This window comes from Phocoena phocoena, chromosome 9, assembly GCF_963924675.1.
Source record: "Phocoena phocoena chromosome 9, mPhoPho1.1, whole genome shotgun sequence".
NCBI classification, from domain to species: domain Eukaryota; kingdom Metazoa; phylum Chordata; class Mammalia; order Artiodactyla; family Phocoenidae; genus Phocoena; species Phocoena phocoena.
This window is the reverse complement of record NC_089227.1, coordinates 91,897,768-91,924,643: the sequence shown is the minus strand read 5'-3', so window position 1 is coordinate 91,924,643 and position 26,876 is coordinate 91,897,768. Positions and strand designations below refer to the sequence as shown.

Sequence of the window (26,876 nt, the reverse complement as noted above, 5' to 3'; positions counted from 1 at the left end):
GGGCGTTCCTTTAACCGCGTGGCTCGCAGACCAGCCCCGCCACCCCCCCCACAGAAAGCAGTTGCAGGTTTCACCTGTCTATGCTTTTTTTTTTTAACATCTTTATTGGAGTATAATTGCTTTACAATGGTGTGTTAGTTTCTGCTTTATAACAAAGTGAATCAGTTATACATATACATATATCCCCATATCCCCTCCCTCTTGCGTCTCCCTCCCACCCTCCCTATCCCATCCCTCTAGGTGGTCACAAAGCACCGAGCTGATCTCCCTGTGCTATGTGGCTGCTTCCCACTAGCTACCTGTCTTACATTTGGTAGTGTATATATGTCCATGCCACTCTCTCACTTTGTCACAGCTTAACCTTCCCCCTCCCCGTGTCCTCAAGCCCATGCTCTAGTAGCTCTGTGTCTTTATTCCCGTCTTGCCCCTAGGTTCTTCATGACTTTTTTTTTTCTTAGATTCCATATATATGCGTTAGCATACGGTATTTGTTTTTCTCTTTCTGACTTAACTTCACTCTGTATGACAGACTCTAGGTCCATCCACCTCACTACATTCATTGCAGCTCCATTTACAATAGCCAGGACGTGTCTATGCTTTTTAAGGCAGCTCTCCTTCCTCTCAGGGTTCCTCCCAGTTTCACAGCTTTCCACAATTCCTGCTGCCCTTGGGTCCCTTGTCCCTACTTTCCAGGCATGGGGCCTTTCCCTGGTGCCCCACTTTCTAGTTCTTCTGCCAGATCTCAGTCGTCCCCTCCCCAATGATACCATTTGCTTCCTTTTTTATATATATATATATATATATATATATATAAATTTATTTTATTTGTCTATTCTTGGCTGTGTTGGGTCTTCGTTGCTGCGCGCGGGCTTTCTCTAACTGGAGAGCGGGGGCTACTCTTCGTTGCGGTGCACAGGCTCCTCATTGCGGTGGCTTCTCTTGTTGCGGAGCACGGGCTCTAGGCACGCGGGCTTCGGTACTTGTGGCACGTGGGCTCAGTAGTTGTGGCGCACGAGCCCTAGAGCCACGGGCTTCAGTAGTTGCAGCACGCAGGCTCAGTAGTTGTGGTGCACGGACTTAGTTGCTCCGCGGCATGTGGGATCTTCCCAGCCCAGGGCTCAAACCCACGTCCCCTGCATTGGCAGGCGGATTCTCAATCAGTGCGCCACCAGGGAAGCCTGTTTTCTTGTTTCTGAATAAGCATATGGACTTCTAAAAACTTGAGATAGAATTTGCATGCCATACAGTTCATCCATTTAAAGTGTACAATTAAATGGGTTTTGGCCTATTACATTAATTTTTTAAGTTGTGGTACTACATATGTAATAAAATTTGCCATTTTAACCATTTGTAAATGTACAATTCAGTGACATTAAATACATTCACAGTGTGTGCAGCCATCACCACTATTGCCAAAACTTTTCGTTCACCTCAAACAGAAACTCTGTACCCATTAAGCAGTAACTCCCCAAACTCCTCTTCCCTCAGCCCCTGGTAACCTCTAATCTACATCTGTCTCTATGAATGTGCCTATTCTAGAAACCTCATATAAGTGGAATCACACAGTGTCTGTCCTTTTGTGTCTGGCTTATTTAACTTAGTGTAATGTTTTCAAGGCTCATCCATATTGTAGTATGTATCAGAACTTTATTCGTTTTTATAGCTGAATAATATTCCATTGTGTGGCTATATCACATTTTGTTTATCCATTGATCCGTTGATGGGCACTGAGGTTATTTCCACCTTTTGGCTATTGTGAATAATGCTGCAGTGAACATTAGCATACAAGTATCTGTTAGTTTCTGCTTTCAGTTCCTTTTCGTACTTAACCTAGAGCAGAATTGCTGGGTCATATGGTAACTGTTTACCTCAAACTATGTTTGAGCAACAAGCATATGGGCTTTTTGCATTTCAACTGTTATAAGTAGGAAGTGTAGTTCTTACTATAAATGTATGCAATCAGTTCATTCCTCGCCTTCTTTTGAGTTCTTAATTATCATCTGCACAGCTCCTTTGACAGTTCATCGTGGAAGTCTTTATGACATCCCTTCTCTTTAACTGATTATTTTAAGGATTTTACTGTTTAACTTGTCATGTTTTTATACAGTCCCCCACTGAGATGTTAATCTCCTCCAAGAGCGGAGACGTGTATTATATTTCTTTATACAGAAATTCCCTGTAGCGCCTAGCGTAGATCTCTAAGATGCCTAATGGATGAGCTTTAACTTCTTTCATATCAATCTCTGGTTTATTCCTAGACTAGAAACTTTTCCAGCAAGTATGTACCTTCATAGAATTCATTTTGCCTAGAGATGTTTTTTGCAAACCTGTTTTCACCTGTTTTTAAATGAAGTAACACTAATAATAATCATGGTAGAAGCTAGCTTTTTTTTTTAATTGGAATATAGTTGCTTTACAGTGTTGTGTTAGTTTCTGCCACACAGCGAAGTGAATCAGCCACATGCATACATACATCCCCTCCCTCTTGGACCTCCCTCCCGCCCCTACCCCACCCCCATCCCACCCAACTAGGCCGTCACAGAGCACCAGGCTGAGCTCCCTGGGCTATACGGCAGGTTCCCACTAGCGATCTGTTTTACACATGGTAGTGTATTTACGTCAAACCTAATCTCCCAGTTCATCCCACCCTCCCCTCCCTGCCGTGTCCACACGTCTGTTCCCTACGTCTGCCTTTCTATTCCTCCCCTGCAAATAGGTTCATCTATACCATTTTTCTAGATTCCACATATATGTGTTAATATACGATATTTGTTTTTCTCTTTCTGACTTACTTTACTCTGTATGACAGATTCTAGGTCCATCCACGTCTCTACAAGTGACCCAATTTCATTTCTTTTTATGGCTGAGTAATATTCCATTATATACACGTACCACATCTTCTTTATCCATTCATCTAGAAGCTAGTTTTTACAGTATACTTACTATAAATGGTAAGTGCACCATCCAAAGCACTTTGCATGTATCTTCTCACTTCTCAAAACAAGCCTGTGACATAGGTACTGTTAATATACGTCTTACTGATAAGGAGACTGAATCGCTCCGAGGTTGAACAGCTACACCACCAGCACGTGCTGAAGTTAGACATCTGTCTGCCAGGCGTGTGTCCTTATCCACAGACACAGTTAGGGAGGGACCCTTCTACCCTGAACCGGGGAGGACAGAATATGCAGCCCCAGAAGAATTATCTGGCCCAGATGTCAGCAGGGCAGGGTCCAGGGAGCAGGGCGTCAGGCCCCCTCCGGGCTCACTCCCAGCCCCTCAGCCTTTTGTAGGCTAGCAGCCCTGCTGTCCTCCCACTTCCTGGGGCTCGAGTTCCCTCATTTCTCTGCCGCCCTTAGTGGTGGTAGGATTGATCTTGGAATGTGGCCTGTGGCTGACTGTGTGACCTTGGGCAAGACACCTGGAAGGGGGTGTTGTGGCTGCATTAGGTGCTCTATAAATACCAGCTTCTTCTCTTAGCAAAGTAGTTGCAAACTGACCGTCTTATTTAGGCAATAGATATTTCTTAAAAATAGACGATCAATATACAAAAATAGATGAAAATCCATTTTTAAAACCTTCCCAATAAGCAACAAATTCCATATTCGTCATCGCACCAGCCTCTCACTAGCTTGGAGGCAGACAGAATCGGTTCCCAAAGGAACCAAACATAAATATCTCTGGAAAAAATGTGCTGGCCCAGAGCCATCCAAAGCCAGTTCCTCCTGATACCTCCTGGTATCAGTGTATTAAGTCTCAGTTATAGGATGAAGACCAGGGATTCAGAGCCACGCCCTCACAGACTCAGCATCTCTGCCCTCACCCAGATACTGTGTCGGTCCCCCACCCCATCGTCGGCCGGGCAGAGGGGGAGCTGCAGGAGGGCCGGGCCTCTCCTGAGAAGGGGACTCAGAGGTCCTGGGTCGCTGCTGTGTATGGGATCAGCGTGCTCGGAGCCTCACTCTCTCCCGTCCCTCTCGCTGCGTCCCGGTTCCTCTTGGATGTCCTGTTCCCTCCTGCCTAAATTGGCTGGGTCTTCCAGGTCCCGAGCCTCACGAGCTTATGTTCCCTTCCCGGCGGTGTTTTTCTCCTACACCTGGGCCTCAGGTGGCCTGGGTCTGGCTGGGTTCTCTGTTTGCTTTCGTGTCCCCTTCCGGTGGCTCATAGGGCACCGCCACACAGCTCTGTGCTGCATGCACCTCCCCGGTAGGTCAGCTGAGCCCGGCTGCACAGGGGACAGCCCAGGCCTGCCCGGAAGTTTCTCTTGCCCCCATTTCCAGACGCTTCTGTGGGCCCCCTTCCAGCCCCTTCTCCCGTCCTCACATATTCCCCCACCCCCGCTGGTCAGACTGGTGACACTTGTGCCTCCCCGCTAGGGTTCTGGAGAGCAGAAGTCACATTCCCACCCCGTCTCCGTCTCCGGCTCTGCCTGTCCCCGCCCCTGCCCCAGAGCACAGAGAGGCTCTTCGCCGTCTGTTTGGTGTCTCCCTCCCCAGCCTCTCACAGTCCTGCTTTCTCCCCTTCCGTCTCCAGCCCTGTGTCCAAGCAGAGAAAAAACGTCATCAGCTGTGTCACGGTCCACGACTCTCCCTACTCCGATTCCTCTAGCATCACCAGCCCCTACGCCGTGCAGCACCGCTCCGGGCACAGTGCCGCCACCTTCGACACCAAGGGGAACCTGGAGTCGCACTGCACCGGGAACCCCCGGACCATCATCGTGCCGCCCCTGAAAACCCAGGCCAGCGAGGCGCTGGTGGAGTGTGACAGCCTGGGGCCAGGTAATTTGGGGCCGGGGCGGCCAGGAGCATCTCTCCGGAGGCTGGTTTTCTGGTTCCCTGCTGTTCGCCATCTTGTTACGGGAGAGCTACTACGCCCTGGGTGGTAGTAGATCCTCACCCAACGATCCTGTTCAAGAAGACTCCCTGTTGTCAGCCCAGGAGGCCAGAGCTGACCTCACATCTGTCAGAAAAAGTCCTCCCTGGGATGGCCACCTCACTTCTCAACTGTATCTCATGGATGGATGGATGGATGGGGTAGGGAGTTTGCAAAGAGTTGGCTGCCTGAGCGAAAGAAAACAAGCCTGGTCAGCCCTCAGTGTTTCCTACTGAGAGGGGCTTGTCTTTGCTCTCACGGGACTGTCCTTCAGGAGCCATTTGTTCTGGAATTATCCCATTTGGGCAACCCTTAGGGTTCTCACACCTGGAGGCAATGCACCATTTTAACATCCAAGAGAGTGAGAAGGAAGCCTTTCTTTTGTAATATGGGAGAAGGGTGAATGAGAGAGAAGGCGAGTAAGGGAACCGGTGGGTCCCAGGGCCGGTGCATCTGTTTAGGAAAAGATACATCTGAAAGGTGAGACTCTGGACATTGACCCCTCAAACCTCTGCTTGCCGTGCACCCTCAGGCCCTCAGGTAGCCCCGCACGTACCCCAGTTATAAAGATCGCAGCCTTAAGTGCACACAGCTTGGTGTGAAGGGCTCTCCTGCTTAAATAACAGTGAAGGTCTCAAGACTGTGTTGTGGAAAACCTCAAGACCAGCCCTTTTACCGAACAGGAGGAGAAGGAAAATTCCTTTTCATCTGTAATCTAAAATCCAAAATGCTCCAAAAACCAGATTTTTAAGTTTACAGTAAATCAGTCGGTGAAACCTGACCTGAACTAACCAGAGGCGATTTATAGTCCCTTTGTCATACTCCTGTTTGTGTCAGAGTCATATTTGTGCCCCTTGGTGAAATGTCCCAGTATTCTGTAGCAGAAATAATCACTTTTTTTTAATTACGTGGTAGTGCACAGGGCTCCACTGGGGGTAACCTAATATATTGAATATATACCACATGACCTTCTAAAATCGGAAATTCTTGATTTCAAAAGTGTCCGACCCCAGGGATTTCAGGGAATTCCCTGGCGGTCCAGTGCTTCGGACTCTGCACTCTCACTGCCGAGGGCCCGGGTTCGATCTCTGGTCGGGGAACTCAAATCCCACAAGCCACGCAGTGCGGCACAAAAAAAAAAAAAAGTGACACCAGGGATTTCAGATCAGAGACTGTAGACCTACAGGAGGAGACGATGCATGCTGTAAATCGAGGATGCCCATGTTCCAGGACATGTCAGGGGAACTCTGTAATAGTAACAGTCCCTTTACACTTCAGGACGATGGTCTATAAGAATGGACTCAGGATAGACCTTATGCAGGTCCTCTAGGAATTGATAAAGGCGGGGGAAAAGGTAGCTGGTGCTGAATTTCCCTTGGCCTTTTAAGTACGGTGGAGGATGCACGAGGCAGCGGCCAGATCACCGCAGGCTCGATGTCTTCAGCTCGGAACTTTGTCGGCCCGGGTGCTGGCGCCACAATGTGGAAGGTGACAAAATTGAGAGCTACTGAAATTTTAAGACTAGTCCAACCCCCTAGTTAAGACAGGTCAGGGGACTGAGGGCCAGCTTTGTCCCACATAACGCAACAGTTTTCTGTGGGGAACCACGACGGCGAGAGGCGGGGAGGCAGCTCTGTGGAGCCCACAGGTCACGCCTTTCACGCTCCGTTGCCCATTTCCACCATCAGCGGTCGGGCTGTGGGCCGCCCCTGGCGGTTTTGAGCACTCACCCCAATGCGTTTCCACAAGGACTGCTACAGCTGAAGGGCTGAGAATCTCTCAGGGATGTTTTCAACCAAAAAAAAAAAAGGAAGGTTATTCTCAGTAAGGCAGCTGGTTCTAGGGCACCTAGTGCCACTGTCTCTGGGGAAGCCCATGGTATAGTTTCCCAATGGAAAGAGAGATTTATGTTCCCCTGTGAGGACACGCTGCACGGTCTTTCTAGTGACAGGCAAGGGGCGGGAAGGAACTTCATTCTGGTGCCTGTCTGCCCCCAGAACGTGGTCCTTCTCTACGCTGATATCCTCCGTTAGCTCAGTCGTCCTAGGCTTGGAGAAATCAAGCAAAGCAGCCTTCCTCAGCCTCCTGGGGCCCCACTGGCCCATTTACTGCCAAGGTGAGAAGCGTTTCAGCCACCTCTGCTGGGCTGCCAGGCTTCCCTGAGCCCCCCCAGGTCAGGACGGAGGCTGTGCTTGTGACAGTCCATTTTCTGTCATTGCTAATCCCCTCTGTGGGTCTCAGGAAGGATCCCTATTTCTCACGTAGCCTCCTCGAGTCTCTTGGGTCAGTTAAGGTTCTTCTGGGAGGCAACAGAGTGAACTCTGCAGTGCCTTAAGGCAAATAAGGAATTTATTGGAAGGGTGCAGGGCTGAGAGAAAGTTCAACAACTAAGTCCCAGGCGGGACAGGAACCAGAACTCCTTGGTCTGAGCCACTGGGGGCCCGACACCTGCTCTCTGAACCCTGCTTCACCCTGACCCAGTGAGCCCCGGGCTCCCAGTTTCCCAGTCCCAGGAAACAGAACTTGCTGGTCCCAGCTTGAGGCAGACACCTGTTCCTTGAGCATCGCTTTGGCCAGGGGACAGGGCGCTAATAAAGACATCAACTATAGTTAACACAGCTAACACCTTTAAGGGCTCAACATGAGCCGGATACTAAGTGTTCTACGTGCGTTAACTCACGTAATCCCCACAACGACCCTACACTGTTACTTTCCCAGTTTTTCAGATAAGGAAATGGAAGCACAGAGAGGTTAACTAACTCCACCACGGCCATGCGGCTGTCCCTCCAGGGCTCACCCAGGATTGAAGCACTCTCCCACCTGCCTTGTACAGACAGGGCCACCAGGGGCCATCCGTGAACCCAGGGCTGTTGCCGGGCAGCAGATCTATGAGAGCAGCTAGGCAAGGCTCGAGCAGAGAGCTCTGTACTGTCCTCCCAGCTCCAAAATACGCCTCCGGAACTTGACCTTCAGCACTTGCCTTCTCCACTCCATGGTCACTTTCTCTGCAGGAGGAAATTACTATTTTAATCTCTTGGTCCCTTTCAGGACTCCCTCCCTGATTCTGGGGTCCCCTGCTCTGGCAACTTGACAAGTTCCTGTCCCACGTCCTGTCCCCGCGATGATGGTAGCGTGGCTCTGTCACACCCATTTCATCTGAAGCCCTCTAATCTCTTCACTTGCAGCCTCACGCTGTGGATCCCTCGCACTCAGAGTTTCTCCCTCAAATATAATTACCGCAAAATGCCCAGAGAGTTGAAATAGGAGCAGAGAGGTGCCATTCACAGCTGGGCCCAGGCAGCAGACACAGCTGGTGATGCGCTGCAGGGCAGGAAGGGTTGGATGCCTGCACGGTGGCACCATGGCTGATCGACGGAGACAACGTTCTCCTGATAGGCAGCATTTGCAGCTTTGCATCCCTCACCCTACAGTGGGTCCCCCGAACCCCGCCCTCCACCCCCCAGGCTTTGGAGGGCCTTTGAGTCTAACCAAGCTTGGCCTGAGCACGAGACCCCGATTCCACAATGCAGGTCAGCTGTGTCCACCAAGGCCTGGCTGGCTCCTGCTCTCCTGGGAAGCTTGTGAAGGATACGAATTCCTGGGCACCCCCGACTGGGGTGCGCTTCGGTGGGTAGGATGGGAGGGCCGCTGGGCCCCAAACCACGGTTGGATTTGGGGTCTCTGTTAGGGCACTGCCCCCTTCCCAGTGAGGCAGCTCTCCCTTTACTTGAGGGGGACTGTGGCCTCGGGGGGCAGAAGGCTCCCCTTGACTTCATTGTGCCCCCCAGTCTCCTGTCCCCCGGTTTCTGGTTTGCCTTCACTTTTCAGCTTTCTCTCCTTCAACAATTGTCAGCATTCTCTCTTGCCGGCCCCAGCCTCACGCGGCTCCTCTTTGACCCTGATCTCATCACCCTGGGGCTCGTAACAGAATTGATCCAACCCAGTTACGTCAAGGGCCTGATCCTTATTACGTGTGCTTCATCCGTTCTTAGCATCCTTCACCCCCAAGAGCTGCCAGACTTGCCTATTTTACGCTCGCGACCCCAGGGTACCTGACTGATACCGTATTAGGCTTTTGTGTTTCCCAACGATGCTCGGCCCCAGGAAACCTTCTGAATTCTCTGCTGAACAGCACAAGAAACGGACCTGCCTCTGAGGTCCTGTGTATGTCTTGCCGGTTCTCCCTCAGCTACCAGGGTCTCCTCTTGAACTCCCCACTCTGGGCAGCTCCCTCAAACGTGAGTGGTTTTAGCGTCGGGGAGTCTGCGGAGGACAACGTAGGTTTTGGCGGATGTCCGGATTCCCTGTGCCAAAGGCTTCTTGGCAGTCACTGTGGATCACTTCCTCTTGATCTAGACAGAGCTTCAGCACAGAAACGTCTGACGTCAAGAGAGACACTGAGAGGCAGGCGAACGGTCGCACTTGATTCCGCACATCCTGTACCCGGGCGTACAGTCCTCTGCCTGTGCCCCCTGGAGACACGAGCCCCACCCTGCCAGGAGCTGGTGTTCACAGACCACTCAGCACCGAAACTGACGCGAATGGGTTCTTTGATATAAACCTCCTCGCCCTATTCATTTTATTCCGGCTGTTTCTCCCCCTGGGACATGTAGTGCATCTTTTGAGACTCGGTTTTCTGTACGCTGCTGCATCTGTCAGCGTGTCTCTGCATCTCGGCAGATGGCCCCCTGCTGCACCCCTGGCTGGGACACGAGGAGCTGCAGAGAGCTCTCCTTCTGTCTCTTAGACTCTCCTTATGCTTTTCGGTGTCACCAGATAGTAGTTCTAAAATCCAGCAGGGTTTGCTCCCAAGCCGCAGGCCAGGTGCCAGCCCAGAGTCGGCATCGTCACTGGGTCTGGGGGCGATGCTGCTGAATGGTGATCACCCAGTCTCGGGAAAGGGTTCTTGGAAGACCACTTGTTGTCCCCCAAGGAGTAGGGTCTTCCGGGCAGCTGAGGGCCTGTGACGGACCTGTGACCTTTTCCTCCTCCCAACACAGTCACCACCAGTCACCACTCGTCCTCCTACAAGTCCAAGTCCTCCAGCAACGTGACCTCCACCAGCGGTCTCTCTTCAGGGAGCTCATCTGGAGCCACTGCCTACCGGCAGCAGCGACCTCTCAATCTCAGCCAGGTAAGCCCGCCCGACAGCCCCTCGTCAGGGGCACCAGGGTGGACCCTTGCCCACCTCCCGGAGATTCAGCCCCTCCCGTGGCGGCAGGAGGCGCCCCGAGTGACCTCTGGTGTTCTCGTTCTGCTGTGGGTCACCTTGGGGGAGGCGAATCCCTGATTCACAGAGAGCCGGCCCAAAGCAAAATGACTCGTCTGATGCTCCGAAGTACTTAGTGACGTGGTGCCAGAGCTTAAAAATAGGCTGGCCCACGTCTTGCTATTTCGGCCCAGCAAAGGGTAAAACACTGTGTCTGGGTCCCATAGTCTGACCATGCTGGGCCTAGTGAGTCATTACAGTGAAGGAGGCCTCCCACAGGGACCTCAAGCCCAGGAAAAGAGCCGGAGGATTCGGAGAAGGTGGGTGACATTCAGGGGGAATGTAAACAAGACAGAGTCTCCACGGGCAGCGCTCAGCCTGTGTGTAGAGGGTCACTCAGGTCTGAGTTGCAAAGTGGACTGCGGGCCCTGTTTCCTTAGAAGCTCAGAGGTAAGATAAGGGGGAGTTTGTGTTGAGAAGCCCTTCATCGGAAGCGGTGCCCCTGGCTGTAAACCGAGGCCGCGTCCGTGTCATGACTTGGGTTCTCCAGGTGAGAGAGGGCTGCTTCCTGTGTACCTGTGACCTCAGACAGCGAAGTGTCTGAGAGCCTGCAGTTTAGGGAGCAAGACTTCACGGTGAGAGAGAAAGGGGCTCCTTTCGACACTTCACAGCTGCAGGATGCCCTTGGGGGACCTACTGGCTCCCTTTCCCTTTGCATCTGGCTCTGAGTGTCACCCAGCCCGGAGCATGGCTGGGCACGGCTTTCCTTCTCAGCCCAGGCTAATTGACATTTCGCGGGCGCGCGAGGGAGGCGTCTTCTGTTACGCCTGCCGCTCCTCTCCCTCCGCCTTCCCCGCGCCCCCGCCCCCTCCTCCCCACCTTGCTCTCCTCCGCACTCCCCGCCTCTCCCTCCTCTCCCCCGCCCCTCGCGGCCTCTCCCGTGTGGTGCGCATGCGTGCGCGTGTCCAGCCCTGATGACGCAGCCCTCTCCTGGTGCCTCTCCCCTCCAGGCTCAGCAGCACATCGCCGCAGATCGCACGGGGAGCCACCGACGGCAGCAGGCCTACATCACCCCCACAATGGCCCAGGCACCATACTCCTTCCCACACAACAGCCCCAGCCACGGCACCGTGCACCCGCACCTGGCCGCCGCCGCCCACCTCCCCGCCCAGCCCCACCTCTACACCTACACGGCGCCCGCCGCCCTGGGCTCCACTGGCACCGTGGCCCACCTGGTGGCCTCCCAAGGCTCGGCGCGTCACACCGTGCAGCACGCCGCCTACCCAGCCAGCATCGTCCACCAGGTCCCCGTGAGCATGGGACCCCGGGTCCTGCCTTCGCCCACCATCCACCCGAGTCAGTATCCAGCCCAGTTCGCCCACCAGACCTACATCAGCGCCTCTCCAGCCTCCACCGTCTACACTGGATACCCACTGAGCCCCGCCAAGGTCAACCAGTACCCTTACATATAAACACTGGAAGGGGAGGGGAGGGGAGGGAGGATGGCCAGAGGGTAGGAGGGAGAGGAGGAGGGACGAGGGGGGAGCTGGGCTTTTTATACTGAAGGTTCCGCACAGAAACAATGCAAACGGGGCAGGGGAGGGGAGCAGGGGGCAGGGACGGGACACAAATGAAACTTGAACTAGGAAGTAGGAGGACTGAGAGCGGAGAAGAGAACATTTTAAAAAGGAAGGGATTTAAGGAGGGGGGGATATCTATGCTTTTTATTTTAAAAAAGAAAAAGAAAAAAAAGAAAACGTCAGTAACAAAAAACCACAGCTCACGAACCCATTCTGCACCAGACTGGAAAGGAGAAGAAGAGAGCCACGGAAGATTCCAGAAATGGGGGGGGGGGGCGCCCAGTGTTTGAAGAACTTTATGAATTTTTCAAAGATGATTTTCATATGGCGGCAAGTGGCATTTAAGAATTTGCTGTCAGGGACACCTGACACGAGTTTTAATCTGTTGGATTAAAAATCCAGTAGATTTTTAATGATTGAACGTAAGAATTAGGGATTTTTCCAGAACTCTAAAGGGTCAGCAACCGTCTAGAAATGTCAGGCCGTGGCCGGAGGAGGCTGGTATCTGGGGGCGGGTCCGGGGCTGGGGAAGCCCCGATCTGGCCCACTTGCTGGGAGCAAGGGGGGCAGCCGGGCTGAAGGAGGACCCCTGGGAGAGGAGGGCGCATTTTCTCTTTCTGAGCTCTCTGGATAAATCCCTAAGCAATGATATTCCTCAAATGTCATTAATGTTTTTTTTCTTTTCTGAAGATTTCTTTTCTCTTTGAGTGCATCCCTCGTCACGTAGCTTAGGGCCCGCGGCGTCGCCGACACCCTGGTAGATGTCGCAGTCTGCACCTGTCTGTGCTACTTTGTGTTCACCCCCAACGATACCAAGAGACTATTCCTCAATGTAATTGCACAAGAAGAGCGATCTCACCTAGGCACGTGACCCGCGCCGTGGTCCAGGTGCACGCGCAGGTGCCCGCGGTGCCGCGCTCCTGTCCCCGGCACCACCGCCGGCTCTCGCAGACTTGGTTTTACATCTTTCCCTCCTAGTGCCTTAGCGACCGGGGACGCGGTTGAGGGTTTACTTCCACGGTACTCCAAGAAGCCGGCTGAGGCGAGTCACATCATCTCAGCCCTTCTTCTGTGCTGTTGCAACATTTTACTCTGGTCTTTACTCTTTTTTGTTTGTTTGTTTAATTTCTATTTTATTTTAATACCTGTTGTCTTTCCTGGACTGTTTGCTAGCAGAGGGGTGTCAGGCAGCTGGCAGGGGCTAGGTGAGCCCGTGGATCTGGAGAGAGATGTGCGAGATGGATGGTGGTGGGTGAATCTGATGATGGTGATGGCTTTGGATGACTTTTACTTTGGAGACAGAGCAAGAGAGACTCCCCACCCTGTACCCTCACCCAGTTCTGCCCCCAGGGTTGGGAGAGCAGGGGCTCTGCCATTCGTTGGGACCGCAGGTCCCATCTCTGTTTTAGGAATGTTGGCCTTGCCGGGCAGCCGCCTCCTTCCCGATGTAGAAGCATCAAAGGAGAGGAGCCGCCTTCAGCCTCCAGTCCTGGCACAGCCTTCCTGTTGCTGTCCGCGGGATGGAGAGGAGAGAGGAGGCCTGGTAGCGGGCCCAGCCCCGTGTTCTCAGACTCGCGCCCCTCCCCACCCCCCCCACCCCCCCGCCCCGCTTCACTCTCGCAGCCCTGCCCCCTCTCCTCTGGTTCCACCAGCTGTGTTTTGCTCTCACCGTTTTGCCGCGTCCCTCCCCCTGTAGACAGCCATCAGCCGTCGTTTGCTGCTGAATCGTTCCTCGAGTTACCCAGGCCTACCCAAGGAACGCCTTCGTTTTTGGTTTTTGAGGAGTCTGGTGGGCAGAGGCTGGAGGGACGTTTATGAGGGTAACCATGTAGTCCTGTACTGCACTTTGGAAAACACTCCCATGGGCAGTTCAGTTTCCAAGGAAATTTGCCCTTTGCCCTCTTTGCACCTTTGATACATTCTGAAATTTTTCTCAGGCTTTGAACACTGGTGGGGGTGAGGGCAGAGGGGTCCCTCTGTCCATAGCAAATTATTCTTAAAATACGTGAATGTTGGGAAACGCTATCTGGTCATCAGTGGGACTTGAAAGGGTGGTCCTAATTGTTTGATTCTTGATGCCGAGTCCTTAACTGACCCCAAAGCCAAGTTTCCAGGGTGCAGAGAGATGGCTCTCAGTTTCGGACAGAAGTCCGTCCTCACCCTCCCTCACTTTCTGTCCTCGTTCTGTGGTCTCCCTTTACGATCGATCTACTGTGAAAGGTGTTTTTATCGTGATATCTGACCTAATTCAGTAACGAAGCCAAGCCCTTACCTTAGCTCTTAGCTGTGAAATGTGAAATAACTCTGGAAATTTCCCCTCTCCAAGCATAAATTCTACTTATCCTACAAAGAAATCGGTCCCCAGGTTGGAACCAGCCTAGTCCCAGCCTTAGGCCGGAAGGAAGGAAGGATACCATGTCCACTCGAGGCAGGGCAGGCTCGGGCAGAGCCCCAGGTACCCAGCGGGCCCGCCGGGGAGCCATTGGCAACAGGACAAGATTCTGTCCTCGTGGTGCCACGATCAGTACGTCTTTATCCGGACATGGGGAAGTGCCGTCGTTCTGAGACAACAGAAACATGGCCCGTCCAGAGAGAGTGAGGGGAGGAAAGCCTTTGGAGGACATGTGAGCTCCCAGAGCCGCGCCAGCCTGGGGAACCATCTCTGTTCTGGACTCTTGGCATCCGGAGGGCAGCAGTGCCCCGTCCGATCTTCCCGCGCCCAGTTACAGAAGTCTTGGCGGCAAATGAGCCAGCATTTTTGCCTTATTGGGTAGCATCCTGGACCCCCTTGTACAGTTCACTTCCAGCCCTTTCTAGATCTGATCTTTTATAGGAAAAGACAACATAGCCTTCCATTTTAAAGAAAATTATTTTGTCTACTTAAGTTGGAAGTTGCTCTTTCACCTGACATTTTCTTTCCTTTTCTTCCAGATCAGGAATGAAAGTTTCGTGCTGCTCATAAAGATATTATTGTTCTAGTTATTTTGGTTGTTACCATTGTAATTATTATCATAATCATCATTTTGATATTTTAGTTGGGGTTTTAAAATGCACATTTATTCCAAGTATCTTTGTGTTTTCTCTTTAATATTTAAATTTATTTTATTATATCTGTGAGTATCTGAGTAAACAGGAGGGACATGCAGATGTCTAGTTTTGTCAGACCAAAAAACAAAAACAAGGAAAGGAAAGATCCAGGAATTAGGAAAATGTCAAGAAAGATCCACCACGGAACAAAAGTTTGAAGAATCAAAGCCTTTATCTCTATACAGGTCAAATTGGGCTCTGGACAACATGGTCCATGGTCACCATCAATACTGTATTTTTCTAGATTCTCAGTGGCCTGAGAGGAGATCTGAGGAGGCATCTCATGGGCTGAACCCTTAGCCGTGGTCCTCTCCCATGTTCCCTGCACTTCTGAAACCTGCTAAATAGATCCCGGGCATGCCTCGCGTCTGATACTGACCTGTCAAGCAAAAAAAAAAAAAAAAAAATTCCCCTCTGCCCAGAGCTGACTCAGCCCCTTTCCCAAATGTCCCCCCCTTTTTCCATCAACACACCAGGAGTATGGCTTACATCCTTCAGTGCAGAGATAACTGACCCCTCCTAGAAGCCACAGGAGGTAAACAAGCTGATGGAAGGTGCTAGGCAGGTGGTACCTTCCCCTGGGAAACATCAGCCTCCCTTCCTCTCACCACACTGCCCACTTCTTCAGTGCCCCCCAAACCCCGGTACATGTTCTCAGCACACAATTGTAGGGACAAACTATGGAGCCCAAAAAAAGGTGGAGGGTTAATAGGAGGCCAGAGGAACACAGACGAAAGTCCAGCAGCTCCTTGGACATTGCAGGCTGCTGCCCCCCTGAAATAGTTGGCCGACGGAGGGGCACAGTGGGGCCTCGAGCCAGGCCCACGGGGCTCCGACTGTGCCCCTTAGGGCATGGTGCTGTGTGCCATGGGCTTTTTAAATCAGCTTGAGGTGCCTACATGCTACCCACCAAACCCAGAAACTGCCGGGCCCCGGGTGGGTAAAGGAAGGTCTGGAATGGCTGGCTTCACTGAAGCTAATGAAGGGAGATGCCAGGCCATGCCCAGCCCAGAGCCGCTCAGCAAACATTAGCGCCCTCCCCAAGTCGCTATCTGCCTTCCTCTTCCAGCCGAGCACAGAGCTGTGGTTCCGAAGCCCCAGGAGAAGACCCCAGTGGGAGAGGCCAGCCCCTGCGTGGGCTTCCTTAGCATCTGCCCCAGCTCCCATCCTGCCCTCCAACTCCGAGTCGCCCTGGCAAATAGGATGAATAAAAGGCTGCCCGTCCCTAAGACCCAGCTCTCACGTAGAGGAATGCAGACCTAGTCCTTATTTAGATCACAAACAACTTAGAACATCATCTGCTCTGGAATTGACTCCATCTCTCTTTACTGAGGAAACGTGGTTAAGGCTAAAAGGGAAGGTTGAAAAGGACCGGGCAAGGTGAACCTCATAACTGGGGCCTTAGGAACCGCAGGTCGATTTGCTTCTGCTCGGTGGGGTCTCGCAGACCCCTCTGGGTATTTGCACCCGTATCTCTGCACTTAGTGCCTCTTCCGTGATGTTTTGGCCGTTTCCAAGGAGAGGGGTGAGCAGGCCGATGGGTGTGAGAGTCTGAGGCTTGGTGCCAGTTAATACTGTGAAGTGGAACATGTGGTTGATGGAGTGCAGAGGGAAGAGAAGGGTTGGGGTAAACCAGCGGTTGTCTCCTGGACTGTATTTGCATTCCGGCCTTACTGGCGGTGGGTGGCTGGCGGGCTGTGGGAGCCAGCTGGCCTTGTCCTCTTCACCCTGGAAGACTCAACCCGCCCAAACACCAGATTGTGGGATGTAAGGAAGGGAAGGTGAGATCAGCCCAGCTGCTAACGGGCGGATTTCCCTTGACCAGACCTTTGGTGTTGCAAACACTCATTTTGGAACAAGCTTGCGGTGGAGGATTTGGGTTGTGTGAGTGCGTGTGAGTGAGTGAGTGGAGCAGACTTTCTTGGAAACTGGAGGAAGGAGATGAGGAGGCTTACGGAGCTATTGCTGATGGGCTGTGGTTGATGAAACGCGGTGCGCCGACGGGCTCGCCCCAGCTTTCCTCCCGGGTTCTCTGGCGCTGGGGCGGGGTAGGATGTGGGGCTCTCGCTGGCCTGTTCAGCAGCTGCTGGGACAGAAAACAGACAGAAGAGGAAAGCGAGGTGCCCCCAAGCAGCAGGGAGGGCGCGGCAGAGAGGCCGGGGCTCCTTCCGCAGGTCGCGGGCCTCACCGGATGCCGCTCAATGCCAGCCCAAGCAATTCTGCCAAGAAATATGCCAGCCAGGGCCATGCATGCTTCCCTCCCTTTTCTTCTCTGTCTTTTCCTTCTGGTGTGTCTTACAGATTTCAGATGGGGAAGCCTCAGAGTTGAGCAGGCCCGAGCTGTCCTAACCAAATTGGAAAGGAAAGTGAAAGTCTTCCTTTCTTTAGCCAAAGAACCCTTCTCAAAGACACCCCAGATATGGACAGAGTGGCGTTCCTCTCCCGGCAATAATGACTTTGTCAGAGATGCGATCCCATTTGTCTCTCTCTTTCGTCTCTATCCTCACTTGGAATTTTTTTTTTGCTTTTATTTTAAAACTGTGCTCATCTTGTAAGAGGAGTGGAGGTTCGTAACCCTAAATGCTGCTGCTGTTGGGAAACTGGAGGCACCGCACAGATCTGTGGGCTTAACTAACTTCACGTTACCTCGGGCATCAGCCAGAGCAGACCTTCTGCCAGGAGGTGCGGCCGCATCAGGGTCCGGTGCACGCTGGGGCCAGACTCGGGGTGTCAGTGCTTTGCTGCCTTAGGACGCTCACTTCTGATCTCCACAGACTGGACTCAGTGGAGAAGTGGAGACGGTGAAATGACATTTAAATGCAGTAGAAACCTTTTGGAGGCTTTCGGCGCCCTCGCTCACTAGAGCGACCCAACCTAGGAAAGGCTGCTCACATCCTTCCTGCAGCTTCCAGAAGCCCAGGAGAGCCAGCTTCAAGCCAGTTCTTCCCTTGAGACCCAGTGAGAATTTACAGAGAAGCGACCCTCCTGTGGGGTAGCTTGCTCTGGGTACCTCTACCAGCAGGGAGCTTCCTGATGCCCCAGCTTGACTCCTGCAAGCCTTCGAGAGCCCCTAATCACAGGCCCTTGCATTAGAATGCTACGTTGACTGTCTCTTCTTGGTAAAACTTGTCACATCCCTCCAGTGAATAAGAGCCGCCATTTGCTGAGTGCTTTCAGTACTCCAGGCTCGTGCCAAGCCCTGTGTGAGCTCGTGGCGCCCTCAGATCCATGCCATTTACAACACCCCCTCCCCCATTTACAGAGGAAGGAGTTGATGAGACAGCTGACCCTCTAAGAAAGCAGCATGTGTTAAAGGAAAGAAAATACCATGGTGGCCCCAAATCCCCAAGTTTCTAGTGAAGTTTTTTTGTTAATCAGACCTTTACTAAAATATGAATTGTTTCACTTCTTAAATTAGCATCAGTAAGTGGCCTCGTGTTTCTGATGAACCATCTAATGATGTTCCCATTGACTGTGTGCCAAACACTGTTCTGACAGTCGCTCACGTTTATCCCGTGTCCTTCAGTCTTCATAACGACCCCATGAAATCTGCAGTACTAGTCCCTTTACAGATGAGGTAGCTGGCTTGGTGAGCTGGTAACCAGCCTAGGATCACACAGCTAGTAGGGGAGCCTAGCCTTGAATCTGGGCCTGCCCAGCTCCAGAACCAAGCTCGCAGACACCAGCCTCGGCTGTCTTCTAGGTGTGTGAGCGAAGAAAGGTCTCGAAGGAACGTTGCCCCGTGCCACCCCTGCCCCATGCGTGGAACTCAGCAGAAGGTCTGTGTGTAGAGAGAGTCCTGAACTGGATCCAAACAGCAGGGGCAGAATTAGTTTGACTTTTAGAGAAAATCTTAGGGGAGTTTCTTGATTCATAGTAGAGTTCATTTTCTATTCCTTTCCAGTGTAGCAATTAGCTTTAGTCGTGCTGCTACAACAAACTCTTATAAGAGTGAAGGAAAAAAAAGTGTTCTTTTCTTTAAAAAAGAAAATAATTTTTTTTCTTGCTTATAGTTAATTCTAGAAAGGCAATACTAAAGGTATATATTTTTTTCAAAATGCTATTTTTTACTGCACTGATAAATATGACAACTCTGGTCTCTGTAATCGATCCACTCTTCAGCTCTGGGTAGAACCAGATGCGGGATTCACACCAAATTTGTAAATACCGTATGTGGGTCTGGTGTCCAGGAACTGTTTTCTTTGTGCTTTAAAAAAAAAAAAAAAAAAAAAAAAAAAAGAAGAAGAAGAAGAAGGAGAAAGACAAGATGACTTTCAGAAAGAGGAACAAAGTTTTCTTTCGAGATAGTCTTCTCAAAGAAATGGAAAGCAACAGTTGTGTAAACTGAGAAAAGCTAGCCAACTTTCAGGAGATAAGGAAGGAGAGTCTCTTGCCGAGGCATGAGATTAATAGTAACACAGAAGATTTTTACTTTGCTTGAAAGGTGGCGAGAATTTAGAAATGCTTTAGGACTAGATTTTTAATTTTTTAGAAAACTATCACCATTTGTTATGAAACATCTCCTCAGTTGTTTGGGGTGGGGTTTTCGTTTCTTTTTTTACTTTAAAAACTACTTTATTGACTGGCTCCAGGCATGTTTGCCTAAATTCTTAGGTAGTTTACACAAGTTCTAGAATCTTCTAGAACTTAAATTCCATTGGAAGCAAACCCAGCTGATCAGAATTTGAGATCCTGGTTGGTTTCATTCAATAGGTATTCTGGAATTCTGACAGAACACCTAAAGATTTTTTTAAAGAAGGTTTTAGATACATTATCTTACACAAACTGTGACCTGATGGCAATAATTACCTCAAATGTGGGCATTCATCCTGGTTATAGCCTTTTTTGAAATCACGTAGCCAGCTTGATCTTGGGATTTAAAAGACTATGAACTCTGTGTGGGCTGAAAATAACGATTAATGCACACCCTGGTCATTGTTGCTTAAGTGAACTCTGAAAATAGGTAATCTTTACAACAAAAATGGAACCAAGGAAGAGATTATTCCTTGTGTTTTGTAATCAAATGTGATTTTCAAATGCACATGTTAAGTATATATGTTTTTAGCTACTGTAAAATGCTGTTAGGCTTCTAAGATATCAAGAGAGTCACATTTTAAAACGCGTGAACTAAATAATTGACTGTGGATACTTAAGCATATTTCTGGCTACGTTTTATAGTTAAAGTGTTTTATAGTTTACATGTAAACTGGTACTTTTTAAAGAAAATTTCTGTTTATAACTGACATCTTCAAACCCCAGCAATTTCGCCTCTTTAGTTGGAGGCCACGTTCCCCCAAGGCACCCCAAGGCAGGTGTGTTCTACCCGTACTGTTGTGTAGCCTTCCATATTACTGGTTTCCATGGGAACGTGAGAGAATATGAAAGGATTTCCAGGTCGAGCAGGGAAGGGGTGAGTCCACAGCCTGGGCCAGATGCGAAGATCTCGTGCCACGTTGTATCCACACTGGTCGTCAAGGCCTTCTCTTTGACATCTTGGAAGAGGCAGAGAGAACAGATACCTGGTTTGTTGATTCTGTCTTGATTTGAATGTTTAATTTATTCATCGGTCCACTGACTTCCAGTCACCGGGCAGTAGAAGACACTGGGATTCAGGTGGCCCCGAAGGTACAGCTGCTATTTCTGGGCCCCCAGCAATATTCTGATTGGCGTTTTGCAGGGGAGAGTCATACACCCCTGTGCCCATATTTATTGGTTGGGTTTTCCATCTATCTGCTGTCATTTATTCCTTTTCTCCTTTAAAACAAAATAAGTGTAAAAGGTTGTGTTTCCTTTTCACTCTTTGTCAAACTTCGTTTTAAAGCCTAGGTCATTAGGAGGTGGGATCTAGATTTTTTGCTAGAGATTGTAAGTGCTGCTGAGTGGGGGAGGAGGGGACTGGGGACTGAGGGGCAATGGGGGTGGGGGGAGGAGCAGTGAGATCCGTCCAAGTAGAGGTCATAATTGAGAGGGCCCATCACCATGATGCAGGAGCCAGTTTCCCTAAGAGTTTTGGTTCATTTCTTCTTTTCTCTTGTGCCACAACCTTGGTGCAGAGGACCTGCTGTGATCTGAAGGGCATTCCTTTAGCAGATAACACCTTGAAAACTGCAGAACACCTGGGACCAGGGAACGAACTGGTGGTTGTTTTTAATGCATTTGCTTTTTCGCTGTGAACTCTGTTGACAGTATGCTCTTATCACAGTTTTTGGTTGGAAATGTCATTGTAAAATATTTTTCATCTTGCCCCTCCTAATTATCCTCTGCTTTCCTCTGTTTGGTTTTTTCCCTTTGATTTGATTAACCAAATGAATTTTATGTCATGGTCTTTGGGGCTTAATCATATTTTTTAAAAATAAAGGTATAGAAATTGGCTTTTTTTTTTTTTAAGTAAATACGCTGTATCTGAAAAAGGACTCTGCCCTCGCTCTCTGGTTGCCTTTCAGCCAGCCTCCACACGAACCTCCTGGCACTCCCTCCCCCCTTCTTGTGTTGGGTCACTGCCCCCGTGGCCACCTTGGCCTCTGCCCTGCTGTCACCACAGCCCCGTGCCCAGGCACCCAGGACTCCCAGGAAGCTCTCAAGAGCCAGGAAGAAGGACCCACTTAGACTTGTGAGTGGTGGTCTTGCCTCCCTGTTAGATACTCGCCTGCTTGGTTGAAGGGGCAATGGATTTACTATTATTGTTGTTATTGTTTATTATTATTATTAATTATTATTTTAATAGTTTGGCTCAGGAAGAACTTGGGAGATGGAAAGTGACTTGACCACGCCCATCCTTCGTAGCTTTCTGTGACTTATGGATGGAACCTAAAGTGTCCCCACCTCACCCCACCCTCCTCCCTTCCTGCAGATATTCCTGTTCGCCGTCACCGCGGCGCATGGTTTCTCCCCACCGTCTCACTCCCCCGTCACCTTTCACCCTTTCACTGTTGTGTTACTGCTCATTTAAAGCTTTCTTCTGTGGCTTTCCCAGGGCACAATCATTTCTGGCCCCCAAAGCATCTCCTCAGCCTCTTTCTGTGCGTTTTTTTTTTTTTAACCAAATGAAGTAGACCAGGAAGTCATAGTTTGGGGCAGCAGAGTTTCCAGTCTAGTAGAATCACTGTATAGATGTAGATGCTGATATATATGTTTGTGTATATATATATCAAACCAAATTTCTGATAGGAAAAGTATAGCTTTATGGATGAAGGGGGGAGAGGAGCTTTTAGAAGTCGGAGTCAGCGTTGGGTGGTGGATGGGGGGAGCCCGGGGCGGCCCAGGCTGCACCTTCGCACGTGGCCTGAGGCCGGGCGCCGGGCCCCGGCCACCACCCTGCCACAGTGGAGGCAGGTGGCCCCAAAGGGGAGCCGCTGCTCTCTCTGGGTCCCTAGCGACAAGGGCATAGATGAGTGAGGGGGGCAGCACATCAGAATGACCGGAATTTTCCATCCTGTTTTGCTTTGACCACATGTATTGAGCTGCAGCCTCTGATATTATATCACGTTTCCAAAAATGGTATCCATTAGGATGGAAAGAGAACGGATCTGTAGAAATGTTTACCTTTCAACTGCCCACAAATTCAGGACACCCTGGATAGAAAGCCGCACTCCCCAGAACGAGAGCAGGGAAGAGGAGGCCCGGTGAGGCTCGGTCACCGGTCCCAGGAACGTGGTTCCTCCCCAGGGCCATCTCGCCCAGATCTTTCTCTACCAGGTCATCTCAGCTCAATTACCCTATGGAAGCCCTGGCCTGTTGTGTTCCTTCACTGTACGGTTTCTGTAATAAAAAGTGTTAATCCATGTTAATCTTTGTGAAAATTATTGCGTGCAACAGTATTTTCTCGTGTACCTCTTTTTCCTATGTGAATTGTCCCTCTTTTCTTTTTTTATTTATAAATGTCTACTTTTTTAAAAAGACAAACCAATGTGTTGTAGGCCTATATGTAACCTATCCCTTAGTCTCATATTATAGGTATAAGAATGGATATTTTACTTGGCTTTAGAATGTTTTACAAGAAAAATAATTCTTAACTGATCAAGTCCTTGCTACTAAAATGCTTGTGTTTTTCATCATGACGTCGTGTGCTTCTAAATTAATGATCATTTTCGTTGTAGAAAAATGGAGTGAATTTATATTAGTCTTGGAAACTAATAATAGCATTGTAAATTTATGAGATGATTTTAACAGAAAAAAATTATAGAAGAATATAGTTATTTTAATTGTAATATTACTAACTGTAGGGTGAGAAAGGGGGGTCCCGTTGTGGTGAACTATGTTATAGCTTGTTACTTACAGTTTCTTTTTGATCATTTTTTCGGTCTCTGAGGTGAAACGAGTTATTAATTAAAATTTGTAAACTCACATATGCATATTGTATATGTGTAGAAATGTAATCACACTTTGTCTTGGAATTACATTAAACTGTTTGGAATCACTGTTCACTCAGCCTGGCATGCTTGTTTATTCTAGAACCAGACCAGTTCTGAGGCTACAGAGGTTATCGTTACCAGCCACATCTTTTGTAAGTTATTTAGCCCTCCGGAAAGTATTCAATACCTCTGAACATGTTCACAACCCACCACTGCATTTAAAATTTGCCACTATGTGTGGCGGTAGAGGGCGGGCTTTGAGGTCGTTTCACTACCTGCTCCCGGGCAGCTGGGCGGGGGGCGGGGAGCATGCTGCCACTAGCTCTCCCGAGCCGTTCCAACCCCCACGGCTCCCCAGCTCCATCCGTGAGGCCTAAGGCGTTGCTGTCACCTGCCATCCGAAGAGCTTCCCAAGTTCATCCCGGATCTGGGCGCGGAGCCGCCATCCTCTCACGGGCCTTGCCCTCTCAGGAGACTTCAGTGCCAGGCAGCCTCTGGCTCGCCGGCCTCACCACCAGGTCCTCCCCGGAACGGCCCACCGGAGCTCCACCACGGTGAGTCACCATCCCCTCTGACGGCCTTCTCACCCTTCCAACAGTTTTTGGGGTTTTTTTTTTTTTTCGGTACGCGGGCCTCTCACTGTTGCGGCCTCTCCCGTTGCAGAGCACAGGCTCCAGACGCGCAGGCTCAGCGGCCGCGGCTCACAGGCCCAGCCGCCCCGCGGCATGTGGGATCCTCCCGGACCGGGGCACGAACCCGCGCCCCCTGCATCGGCAGACGGGCTCTCAACCACTGCGCCACCAGGGAAGCCCCCTTATTTATAATTTCCCTTCTCTAGCTACATCATTTAAGTGGAATCGTACAATATTTGCCCTTTTATGTATGGCTTATTTTACTCAACTGTGTTTTCAAGGTTCATCTATTTATCTTATAGCATGTATCAGAATGTTATTCCTTTTTAAGTCTGACAACATTCCATTGTACGTGTACACATTCTGTTTATCCATTCATCTGTTGATGGATGAGTGAGTGGTTTCCACCTTTTGGCTTCTGTGAATCATGCTGCTTGAGCACTGGTGTGTAAGTATCTGTGCCCCAGCTTTCAATTCTTTAAGACATAACACCTGCAAGTGGAATTGCTGGATTGTATGGTAATTCTTAACTTTTTGAGGAACTGCCACACTTTTCCACAGCGGCTGCACCATTTTAACACTCCCAGCAACTCCAATATCCTCACCCAGCCCTCTTATCCTGGCTTCCATGGCCAGTGTTCTCGGGCCTGAGGACTGCCAGGCTCCTGGGCCTGCCTTTTCTGTGCCTCCTGGTTTCACAAGGTCCCCAACCAGCCTAAACTCCACCCATCTTCTCAGCCATACCCTCAGCTCCCTGCTACCCACCTCAGCCATCTACAGCTCTGCTTCTCCACCCAGACTCCCAGAACTGCGGGAACCTCGGGCCAGCGTCTGTGCTCATCTGCTCCATCTGTGGCTACTTGGAAACCCACCACTCTCTCCACCCCCAACCCTTACCCTCCAGAGTAACCCAGAGAAATCCAGGCCACCGCAGGGCTCCCTCAACCCCTCCCCTTCCCACAAACCTGTACCTCACACCTCTTTCTCCCTTCAGCCTCAGAGGAGTAAGGCCCTGCGCCCACCCCATCCCTTCCTGTATCCAGAGCTCTTTCTGTCAAGCATCCGCCCCCTACCTGGGATCCTCCTGCTTTTCTCACACCTGTGCCCTTCAAGAACCAGCCTGAGTCATTTTTCTAGGAGGCTTATCCTCAGGCTCCTGATGAGGTGGGTGTCCCTTGCCCAGGTTCCCAACCCCTTGTGCATAATTCTCATTATGCCATACTGTCAACCTTTCTTTCTTGATTTTCATTCCCCATGGAACCACAGAATCCTTGCAGGTAAGGATTTGTCTTTCATCTCTATTTCTAGGGCATCTGTTACCCTGCCGGGCAGAGTAGGAAGTCAAGAAATATTTGGATAAATAAACTACTCAGCCCGTGTTATTGTCCAGTCAACTCACCTTCCCACCCTCCAAATTCCGTGTCTCCCAGCATTCAGGTAATACTAATAAACCCTAAGTGCAGCCAAGGTCAAATGCAACTCAACCAAAATTCAAGTTCCATAAAAATCCATGCAAAAGATTTTGACAGAATTCGGAATGCTTCCAACATACTTTTTTTTTTTTTAAGTTAGAAATGCACTGCCAGGGATCCCAGTCCATGGAAATGGAGGGAGAAGCAGACCCTATGTTCCAAGTGAGATAAGAGCGTGTCAACAGGGGAATGCAGGGCAGCTGTGTCTAAGGATCTAACCACCAGCGTCTCCAGCAAGTTATATGAATCTAAAGTGAAAAGACAAACGTATTGCGCTCAATATGTTCCTCCAAGCACATTCAGTACTGGGGAAATTAAAAAAACAGATTCTTTCCTTGAACTGATAATGAACAGGAAGCAGAGTTCTAGATGCCCATAACAAGTGCTATTTCCCAGCAGAGCCAAGGAGCCCCTGGAGGAGGGCCAAGCCACAGATAGATGGTGCTCTCACCCGGCAGCCAGCTCGGGACTCTGCCCACTGGGGCTTTGGCTTTGGGGGTAGGTGCTCCCACGTCACCAAGCTCCCCTTGCTTTGGGGGCACGTTGTTGTGTAGTGGATGTCGTGCCCAATAGACGGTTCCAAACAGCCAGGTGTACTACATTTTTTTGTGAGAGTCTGACTGACATGTTTTCTAACTCTTCCCTGGAATAGCTAAGCTTAAGCGAATATCAATAAGTATAAAAGCAGAGAATACACTAAGAGCAAAGGGTAAATGTAACACTGGCGGGGTGGGTGTCCTCATGACCTCTTCACTGAGCGCGGTCCCTCCCTTCTGCCAGTACTCAGCTTTAACGAAGGAGCCTCGGACCCTCCCCCCTCCCACCTGGCACGCTTTAGGTCCAACTTGGTCCATGCAAACGGCCTCCAATAGATCTTCCTTAGAAGATCTATGTTCCTTACACTGCCTGGCACTGCTTGAGGGTGGGAAAAAACCCACTGTTCAGCAACAACCCTAATCCTCACTCTATAGGGAAGAAACAGCCAGGAGCGAGACAGTCCTCCAGTTCTGTGAGACTGAAACGGTGCGTGATGAGTCACATCCACTCCACCTGCCTTCACTAATCACGATCGCTTTAACGCTTGCCTGTCCTCCAAGCCGCATGCAGCCCGAACAGCAAGAGCTTTGCCCGAGTTGTTTTCCAGGAACTTGGAGCTGCAGCTGCCTCTAGTTCAGCTTAGCCAGTTAAAACTGGATAGGACCGGCGATCCTCCAGCTGGTCACCTGCAGAGACCCGTAGCTTACTTACGCCTGCGCAGAACCATGATTCCCGCACCTTTTTCCCATAACCTTTCCCTGTGCGCCCACGCTTCACACCACCCTGCTTCTTTATTCGTCATCCCGTGAATACGCCAAGCCCCTTGCCTTTGGGGAGGCAGGTTTGAGATCTGAGATTTTTCTCCCATATTCTCTGCTCGGCTGCCTTGCGAAGAACTCTTTGCTGTGAACTTCGGCGTCTCAGCGTTTTGGCTGGCTGTGCGACAGCAGGACAAGGCTGGTTTGGTAAGGAGGCCATCTAATGCCCATTCTTTTTTTTGTTTTTAAAGCAGCTTGGGTACACTTTATTTTTTATTTTTGTGGCTGCGTTGGTCTTCGTTGCTGCACGTGGGCTTTCTCTAGTTGTGGCGAGCGGGGTGGGCGGGGCGGGGCTACTCTTTGTTGCGGTGCCTGGGC

At 50.4% G+C, this 26,876-nt stretch overlaps 1 protein-coding gene across 1 annotated transcript in view; it reads left to right on the top strand.

The window, feature by feature from the left end:
- The window catches only part of HIPK2 (homeodomain interacting protein kinase 2), a 123,069-nt gene extending 111,516 nt beyond the window's left edge, over positions 1-11,553 (top strand). Inside the window, exons 12-14 of the mRNA XM_065884388.1 lie at positions 4,534-4,778; positions 9,873-10,006; positions 11,092-11,553. Coding sequence (XP_065740460.1) covers positions 4,534-4,778; positions 9,873-10,006; positions 11,092-11,553 — 841 coding nt within the window. The remainder of the gene's footprint in view (positions 1-4,533; positions 4,779-9,872; positions 10,007-11,091) is intronic.
- The last annotated feature ends 15,323 nt before the right edge of the window (positions 11,554-26,876 follow it).